We start from the raw sequence: 9,582 nt of genomic DNA on the forward strand, positions 1-9,582 counted from the left end.
TGTTAGCCAGGATGGTCTCGATCTCCTGACCTCGTGATCCGCCCGTCTTGGCCTCCCAAAGTGCTGAGATTACAGGCTTGAGCCACCACGCCCAGCCTGAGACTCAGTTCTTTACAGGATATACTTGTTATTTTAATTAAATTATCCATTAGAGATCATACTATCCAATGAAATTTAGGTGCAAAAAAATAGTTGTTTCTATGAAAGTGTCAATGGAAGAAAGAGAAGATTTTGACTCTTTCATTAATAAAGAATCTTTCAGCATGTGTTCAGTGTGACAATGTTGAACTGTAAGAACGTCCTAGAATATAATCTACTACCCACCTGGATTATAGGGCTTATGCTTCAACTAGAAAAATCAGATCTCGATGTCTCCCTAAACTTTGAGTCTTGTTCAATCCCCAGCCCTGCCTTTTCCCTTTGCAGGATCAAAAGCAAGGAGCTACACATAGAGACTGAGGACACCCGGGACAACCCAGCACATGCCTTCCCCATTTCCCCAGAAGCGTCACACCCTTTTGATCCCTATGGTGAACGACAATGCCCACCCCAAGGAAGAGGACAAAATCGGCACAAAACTTTTGACTCCGTTCAGCATTTTGCTTGAGAAAAGTTCATACTATAACCCTGGGGAGCAGAATCTCAAGTGTCGGTGCGTCTTTGTGTGCTGGTGTCCCTGTCTGAGGACCTGCATGACAGCCTGAAGTATAAGAGATGAAGATCCCAAGGAGACCTAGTTCTCCACTCTGACCTTGTCCATAAGAAGGAAGGGCCTGCCAAAGACTCCTCAGGCCCAGTGTGTGGGTGAGGGAGAAAGGAAGATGGGAAGTCTGCTTTCAGGGTCATGGCCTTACATAACCTTGCACAAGCTCCCAGATTCTGTCTTTATGACAAAACTCAGAGACTGAGAGCTTCAGGGCTGGGCTCACATCAAAGGGGCCACAGTGTGTAGTGACCTTCCTCATAACCGGGAAGAGAGTGTCATCAGGAATCAATGGGTTACTGTGTCAATGACAAAGGGAGCTCAGACAAGGAATGGAATGGCTGTGAACAGGTACCTCCAATGAGGGACCCTAGAACCAGAGGGAGTTATGCCATTTGTCCTGTGGGCTCCACAAGAAACAAACTGCCCCTTACACCCCTCCACTGTGAGGAGGCTCTGGAGGCTGAGGTGCTCCACAAGGTTGGTATAGACATCTGCACACTGTAAGTCGTTTCCAGCACCACAAGGATCTGGAAAATCCAGTCCTCCTTCCTAATAAGAGGGATGGGCACAATGCTGACTGTCAGCCTTCCATGCACAGGATGGTGTGTGTGAGAGGTGTGTGTGTTACCCAGGCTCAGCCAATCAGAATCTTTCCTAAAGTTGTTAAAACTCTGGTAGACATTCTAGAAATATATATAACAGAGACAGACAAACACACACACACACACACAGAGAGAGAGAGAGAGAGAGAGAGAGAAGTGATAAGGAAGAGAAATGCAGAAAAATAGATACAAAAGGAAACATGGAGATAGAAAAAAATGCAGATAAACAGTGACAATGGATTAGAAAAATAGAAAGAAAGGCAACAATGTAGTGAAAGACACAAGGGGACAGAGACAAAGATGCAGAGAGATATGTAGAAAGAACTATACAGGGACAAAGAGACAAAGAGAAAGAGAGACAGATGCCCAGATAGAGATATAACAGAGAGAGGTGAAGATCTCATTGAATATCTGGAACTAGTCACTTCTGAAATCAACTTGACTCTAGGCTTCCTTTGTACCATGAACAAAATATATTTGGGATTCTATCATTTAGACTCAAAAATAGTACTTTTATTGCTGGTTTTGCTTTCTTAAAAATAAAATTTATTCTTGATCGATGTGATTTCCAGAATGTTTGAAATACCAGTGACCAAGGATCACCATATCTGTCCCCAAACAATTCCACCATGCTTACTTACACAGCACTCACCAAACCAGAAGAGAGGCTGGGGTATTCTCAGGCCACTGCACTGAACATCAATATTAAAGAACCATGAATGATATGACAATTGAATTGATTTTCTACCTACTCTGCCCACCCTGACTTCACACCCCAAAATACTTTCAGTGTCTTTTCAAGGTACAACCCACCTGGCCACAGGTTGGCTGGGTCACCTCAAGGTTGTTCCTTCATTCTGCAGTGGTTTCCTGCCTCTGCTCAATTAAGGAAGTTGAGAATACAGATAACTCAGGATCATGTTTAATTATGTAAAAAAGCTCTAAAGTCACGTAATGGATTTCATGTGCTTCTCTTGAGCAGTCTGAGGAGAGAATAGAAACAGAAACCCCTTGGGGCCTGAGTAGATGCAGCTGGCCATTCACAGGCAGAGGCTCTGGGTCAGTGCAGGAAGCAGAGTCACAGCCAGCGCCTTGGGGTGGAGATGAAGGGAGATGACCTGGTGGCTGCATGACAGCCACTGTAGAACTCTGATCTCAGGGGAACAGGCTGACACAGGCAGCTGGGAATTCTGGGCAGGGACAAGCAGGCATTACAGAAGAGTGATAACCAATCCCAGTTAAAATAGTCTCAGGAGTCAGTGCAGGAGCCCTGGAGAAGAGAGAAGAGGGATGATCAGCACAGGGCACGCTGGTGGGCCTGCCATCTCCCCCACCCCTTGCCTCCTGCAGCTTCAGACAGAGAAAGTTGAGGTTCAGGGTGATGACGTCCAGGGTGATGAAGTGATAAGGAAGATACATCACGTCCCCCAAGATCTGTGCAAAGGTGAAATCAGCTCATGAGGACACAGAACTTCAGCTTGATGCAGATGTGTGGGAGGTGGGGGAATAGCTGTTATTCTTCTGGGGAATATGAAGGGTTCAGTCTTTTTAGGAAATTGGATGATACCTCATCTCCACCACTAGTGGCCTCTTTCAGTCACCAGAAAATGCCTACAGGCAGGAGCCACCAAAATGTGGCACAAAGTGAGCATCATCCTAGTGTCTAACATTTAAGCTGTGGTTCTGGCTCCACATTTCACAAGAAGATGCTACCAAAGTTAAGGCTTGGTTCTGGGAAACAACCTATGGGGATTCCCAGAAACTGGCAAACCTCGCCTAAGTCTTGATCCCCATAGCAGCAAACAGGCCATGAACAGAGACCACTGTGGTCAGGTCCACTCAGCTCATGCTCTTCCCTCTTACACCTGTGCCTTCCCTGGATCACTGGATCATGGCTGAAATAGTACCTGCTGGTGGAGGCCCTTGAGGTCCTACAAAAGGAGGTTATGCAGAGAAAGGTCTCATTACACTAACAGCTACTCTCTCAACCCAAAGGAAAATGACACATGTGACTTAATTAGAGTTATATTCTCTTCCCATCCATGTTCTTCAAGGCCTTAAGCACCTTAATTGAAAATCCCCTGAAACAAAGGAAATTGTCACTAGAAGGCAAGGAGGCCGAGGCTCTGACCCTCTTCATGGAGGAAGGTTTTGGAAAGGAGCCAGTGAGACAATGATGAACGGTAAGGACGCCCTGGAATAAGCTCTATCAGTCAGCTCCGTGGCAGGGCTGCCTTTCAACCAGTAAAATCAGATTCCAATGCCTCCTCCAATCTTGTCCTGTCTCCTCCCACCTCCAGCCCAGCCTTCTTCCTCTCAGGGTCAGGAGGAAAGAGCTACAACTAGAAACAGGATATCTCTGAACAAAGGATCTGGATCGCAGCCCATCTTCCCCTTTTCCCCTGGGGTTTCTCACCTTTCTGACTCCTCTGACGGATGATAAGGCCCAGCCCAAAGAAGATGAGCCCCAGCACGAAGCCTCCAATGCCACTCAGCATCTTGCTCTGGGCAGACTCAGACTGAGCCCCTAAGGAGCAGAGCCTGAGTGTTAGTGTTTGTCCCCACACCCCATAGCATCCCTGCTGAGGAGCTGAAGTCCTGTCTGAGGTGCAGGAGGTGAAAGCATCAAAGTAACCTAGTTCTCCAATCAGACCACCCCTAAGGGAGGGAAAGACCAGCCAATAGGTCCTTGGATACAGTGAGTAGGTGAGAGAGTGGGGAAGCAAATCTCTGCTCCTCAGGAACTCATCCATAACCTTAGACCCTAAGATCTCAATCACCAGCCCTAAGAATCAGTCCCTCAGAGCTATCACGACTGGGATCCAGAGCAGCGGTATGCAGAGTAATTTCCCTAGCATCTGGAAAGGTGATGAGATCAGGATTCTTCTGATGTGCTTGCCATGGAGCAAGAGGTGCTCTAGTCTCCTGTGATTCCCAGCTCAGTAGTGACATCAGGGATAAGAGATAGGAAGGAATGGATCAGAGGGAGCTGTTTGTCTTGTGGGGCCCATAGTAACAGAAACCCAATATCCCCTTACGCCACTCCACGGTGATGGGGCTCTGGAGGCTGGGGTGCTCCACGTGGCAGGTGTAGACATCTCCCCGCTGGGGAGTCATTTCCAGCATCACCAGGATCTGGAAGGTCCAGTCACCGTTCCTAATGAGGGGTGTGGACACAACGCCGACTGTCTCCTCCTGATTGTTCCGAAACCACCGGACTTTGATCTGGCCTGGATAGAAATCTGTCACCGAGCAGACCAGCAGGTTGTGGTGGTTGAGGGCCTCTGTCGTGGATGGGGAGATGGTCACTGTGGGCTCCACTGAGGGCAGTAACAGACAGGAAAAGACATAGGAGTGAGATGTGAGACCACACAGCACGTCTGCCATGAGGAAGGGCCCCTCCTTGGAACCAGAGTGGAAAGATACCTGGAGTCCAAGTCTTGGATTAAGGTTCATTCAACAAATATAAATTTGACAATCACTGAGAATCCAAAGATAAACAACATACCATGGTGCCTGCCTTTATAGAATGTGCAATCTAGTAACAGACAGCAAAAAACAAAAAGAATGTTATTTCAAAAATTTGTAATATTTGAAAAAAAAGTAGGCAGGTCTTCAAAACAAATAACAGTTATCAAACATCATATTTGCCCATAACTCGATTCCTTTATCTTCTCAGATTGCTGCTCATAGTAAAAAAAAATGACACATCTTTCCCCGCCTCTTTACAAATCTCATCCTTTACCTTTCAGGCCGCTTTATTGCATTTCCTTTATTCTCTTAGTGTGAAACTATAGCAAATATTTAATGTGTGATTTTTTTATTTAGTAATATGTTCTCTCATTTTCTTTTTTTCTTAGTTTCTTTTTAATACACAGGTGAGTTTAATTACTAGCTGCCTATCCTACTCCATTTCCTTGCTATTGAGAATTACTTTCTTGTTCTCAAATCGGACATTATCATGTATGTTCTCCATAGAAAATATTCTGAGATCCGTGCAGAGGTCGGCCTGGGTTAATGAGCCTGTAATGTGAACATATACATATAATTGGGATTTGCTGAGGTCAGCAGGTTGCACCCCAATTAAACGGCACTCTTGATCCATCATCCGGAAGGAATCACAGTTTCTGCTCGAACTGGAATTTTTCTTTAGGTTCTCCTTCCTGGTGTCCAACTGAAATCACAGTCAGCTATGTGGCTTTATAAAATTTGTTCATCTTAAATAGACCGGGAGTAAAAATAGAGGGCACAAATTTATGAGAAAAGATGATAAAATATATTTTATGGAAATAGAACTGGAGTAGCAAAAATATAAGTACTTGCTGGCAGTAGGATGTGAGTCAAAAGAAGGCAAGGGAGTATAAAGTAAATTAAAAGTTTTGTGAACCTGCACAGATAACACTGGGATCAGACTAGGGATTGATTAATCAGTGAATTTTCAATGTCTTGAAAGTATCATTTTGTCCCATTAACACGGAGAACAAACAGGAATAGACTCATTGCTGCTTCTGTTCAAAACTGGCTTTAAGAAGGCCTTACATCCCTTAGACTCTATAGAGGTGTAGTGAGGAATATAAAGAATGTTGTATACTTTGGGAGACTTAAGGTCTTGGTGAGGAATTGTGGGCAATTACTTGAAGCGTTTATCATGTACCAACATTAGGATATATAAAGTGGTGATGCTAATCTCTAATGCACAAGCAACTGTGAGATTAAATGACATAACATATATGGTATTTGATAAGGCAACTGTCTAGAAATAAGTGCTCACTAAATGGGTAAAATTAACTTTCAGAATGTTTATTTCTGAATTGGATAGTGATGTGGGGAGGGGAGAACCTAGGCCAAAAGCAATCTGAAACTATTTTTATCCAATAATATAATGGCTTCAATCTATTTATTCCCAAACTTCTGCCCTTTGCATTGTGCCTTTTGTTCAGCTTTTGTAAGAAGTTAAAACTCTGCCTTACAACATCATTCAAGCATTGTTTTTATTTTTAGCAAACACTTTTTTCCTCAGACTTCGTATTCACAAACTCTATTAATATCCAAGTCAATAAGAGTTTACTTTAAAGCATTAAGCAAAATGATATAAAATAATTAATAAAGTCTATTTGTAAGCCTCTGTTTTTTCTTGAACCTAAGTGGATTGGCAGCTGAGTATATTTATTCATGAATTTAACAGAAGATCATTGAACTTATACCACATACCAGTCAATGTGTCAGGTACCAGGCATACAATAATTTAAATAGTCTCTCGCCTCGAAGACCTCTGCAATTAGTGATAGCCATTTAAGAAAACAGAATTACGATGAATAATGATTTGAAGCCAAAAAGTCAAAATATCTTATTTCGCAACTGTAACTGCTGGATGCCCTGCGCGTAGTTGTGGCGCAGCCCTAACTCCACCAGGCCAAGCCTGAAGCTTCCTGTGGTGCGAGCTGCGCACGTGGGCCTTGCTGGGTGGGGCAGTGTTAGCGGAGCAGGTGGGCAGGGGAAGAGGGTGGGCATTCGGGGCAGAGAGAACTGCTTAGCCAAGGCAAGGCACGAGGAGGCAAACGCATAAGGCACGAGGCGAGAAACGTGCGGAGCAGAGGACGAGGCTGACGGACCGGGAGGCTGGGGGGACTCTAGGCAGCCTGGCCAACTCTGCTTGCCCCCTGCTCTGCCCTAGGTCCTGCCCCTCCGACGCACCAACCCCCCCGCCCCCGCCGCCGCCTCCTGGACGTCCCCTAGGGTGGAATGAACGGATCTCAGATTTCAGAGGCCGCGCCCCCATCGCCCCTCCCGGCACAGAGACTCGGGGCCTTGGCCGAGGGTGGGCCTCACGGAGGGACGACGATGCTCACCTCTCCTCTGCAAGATCCCGCGGTAAGCCACCTCGTAGTTGTGCATGCACACCGTGTCCAATTCCGCCCGGGTCCTCTCCAGGATGTCCTTCTGGCTGTTCCAGTACTCGGCGGCAGGCCGCCCCTGCGGCGTCACCGCCCGGTACTCCCCCACGTCGCTGTCGAAGCGCACGTACTCCTCTCGGTTATAAATGTGTCTGGTCACAAGACGCACGCGCTCCGTCCCATTGGTGAAGTAGCACAGGCCCTTAAACTGGTACACGAAATCCTCTGCGGGGAATCACCAGCGGGTCAGTCAGGCCCCAGCCAGGCCCCAGCCCGGTCGCCCCCGCAGCAGCCGCCCTGACCCGCCTGGAGCTGTGGAACCTACCGCGCGACCTCCAGTTCCCGCTTGCCAGTGCCTGGCGCTTCAGACCTGGGACCTCCTGGCGGCTCTGCCCAGCTCTGCTCGCCCTCTCTGGGGGTTTCGGGAATCTGCCTTCCTACATCCAGGAAAGGGAGGAAAACCCTGTCCCAGCCTGAGCCTGCGAACCCAGCGAAGAGGCAGTCGGGCTGATTTTACATGGACCTCTGCACTTAGAGGGATCAGGGCGTTCTCGCATGAAATCCCATTTTTCATGGAGCTCCTGGAAACCTCAGAGATAAAGTTATCCACATAAACCTGAAAGTTCAACGGAATGATGAGATAGGTCCAGGAATTAACCCTGTCCTCGTTCTGATACGCGTATTCTCTTGGTCCCTGGGTAAAATATCTTCCTTCCCGGAAGGAAGGATTTACCCTCCCAAGTCTCATTGAGGTTCACTCCCTTCTATGCTGGAAAGGACCTACACCTCTGAGTCCTAGATAGAAACATTTATTCGTGGAAAGAGCACAAGCTTTTGAATTTGATAAACTAGATTCCAATTAAACTGTGGCGGTCACCAGCTTGGGCAGGTTATGTAACAGAATATCCATATCACAAATATAATTGTGTAAAAGAAAATCATATCTACACACAGGATGTTAGAAGGAGTGAGAGAGAATTTATGTAAAGTATTGTTCTGTGTCTGAAATGAGTGGTTTCACAGTATGTGTTATTTCCTTTCTTTACATCCTCCTTTCTGCTAAATTCAGTCCATCATCAACTCGGGTCTCTGAATCCCACTCAAATCACCATTTGCCCATAAATCAGTGAAACCTGAAGACTCCCTGTCTGTGGTCAGCCAGGCAGCTTCCCTCAGTACCAAGATTTTGTCTCCACAAACGCTCCAGTCAGTCAGGAATACAGACTACTTTTCCTCAAATATGGAGACTACAGACACCATTGCTGCCTTACATTTCCCAGTGCAGGATCTCATAATATTTAGTCCAGGCAAAGTCTTAGGGCACGCTGAAATGACAAATCCTGCTGTGTCTTTGGAGAAATTCATATCTTCAAAAATAACCCCATGCTCACTTTGTCCTATCATTAGTAGAAAATGTACACTTTTTCTCCTCTTTCCTCCTCTCTCCTCCTCTTCCAGGCTTAAGCCTGTAGGATGGGGATTGGATTGTACTCACCTCATCACTAAAAGATAAATGGGAATGCAACATAGCTTTCTTTCCCAAAAGAGAGGAAATGTTGATGAAAGATTGTGTCCGAGATCATAGAGATCACCATCCCCCATACCCCAGCCCAAGGACAGCCTGTTCCCAGAGTGGAGGCTCTGAAGAGCAGCCGCCCTGCACTTACCGGGAGAGTCTCTGCCCTCAGCCACTGGGGTGCTCAGCATCGCCAGCATCAAGGTCACAGTTGCTGCCCGAAGGCCGCCAGCGATCCGCAAAGCCTTCTTCCAAGACATAACTGAGACGAAGGGAAAAGTAGTGGTAGTCAACACAGCTCAGACCTGATGGATCTGACGTACCTGTCAGAAAGAATAAAAACCTCTGGATTTTCCGTGCGTGGTAAGATTGGATGGTCCCTTGGAAAAGAACCAATCAGCACTGGAGCTGAAGGATCTCATCTGTCTCTGGGCAGACATTTTTTGTGTGAAGGTTCTCAATCCAGTGCCTGGCACTGTGACGTCTTCAACATCTTCAAACTGCACGGGATGAACATTTGAGGCGAAAATTTCCTCTCAATTATAGAAGAGCTGAAGATTGGATGCCTCAGGGATTTTGAGAGGCAAAAGATAAATGCGATTCAACAGTAAACATCTCTGTAATATTGATTAAAAACCAGTTATTATACTTGGGATTTTTAGAAAAGCAAATTAAGTGGGGATCATATTTCAGGGGAGAGAAAATTGCTGTTACCGAAATTTTTAGTGCTGTTGTCTTAGACACATTGAAGAACCTTAAGTTTGGGTGAGAAGAGCAAAGTTCTTAGAAGGAAATAATGGTGAGTTGCATTTCCATCGCTAATGTGCTTTAGGAGAGTCAACAAATTACTGAATTTATTTTCGC

At 46.0% G+C, this 9,582-nt stretch overlaps 1 protein-coding gene across 4 annotated transcripts; it reads right to left on the reverse strand.

Annotated features, from left to right (window-relative positions):
* Positions 1-1,799: 1,799 nt before the first annotated feature.
* Positions 1,800-9,187, reverse strand: LOC105513790 (HLA class II histocompatibility antigen, DQ beta 1 chain-like). Of its 4 annotated transcripts, XM_011944807.1 has the most exons (6): positions 8,870-9,187; positions 7,158-7,427; positions 4,347-4,628; positions 3,725-3,835; positions 3,216-3,239; positions 1,800-2,578 (listed from the first exon to the last, which is right to left on the reverse strand). In XM_011944807.1, the coding sequence occupies exons 1-6, from the start codon at positions 8,976-8,978 to the stop codon at positions 2,565-2,567; spliced, it is 810 nt and encodes a 269-aa protein (XP_011800197.1). In that variant the 5' UTR covers positions 8,979-9,187; the 3' UTR covers positions 1,800-2,564. The 4 variants fall into 4 exon arrangements, with proteins under 4 accessions (XP_011800197.1, XP_011800199.1, XP_011800198.1 ...); XM_011944809.1 differs by lacking the exon at positions 3,725-3,835 and having other exon boundaries at positions 8,870-9,063; XM_011944808.1 differs by lacking the exon at positions 3,216-3,239 and having other exon boundaries at positions 8,870-9,063.
* Positions 9,188-9,582: the final 395 nt, after the last annotated feature.

The sequence above is a fragment of the Colobus angolensis genome, unplaced genomic scaffold (genome assembly GCF_000951035.1).
Source record: "Colobus angolensis palliatus isolate OR3802 unplaced genomic scaffold, Cang.pa_1.0 Scaffold236, whole genome shotgun sequence".
NCBI classification, from domain to species: domain Eukaryota; kingdom Metazoa; phylum Chordata; class Mammalia; order Primates; family Cercopithecidae; genus Colobus; species Colobus angolensis.

Bases quoted from the DNA above. Each gene is read 5' to 3' on its own strand.
- LOC105513790 (XM_011944807.1), bottom strand. From the start codon at position 8,978: ATGTCTTGGAAGAAGGCTTTGCGGATCGCTGGCGGCCTTCGGGCAGCA. The intron at 4,629-7,157 runs GTGAGCATCGTC...TACTGCCCTCAG, and splicing joins CGGGATCTTGCAGAGGAGAG to TGGAGCCCACAGTGACCATC. The intron at 3,836-4,346 runs GTAAGGGGATAT...TCTGCTCCTTAG, and splicing joins CCCCATCACCGTGGAGTGGC to GGGCTCAGTCTGAGTCTGCC.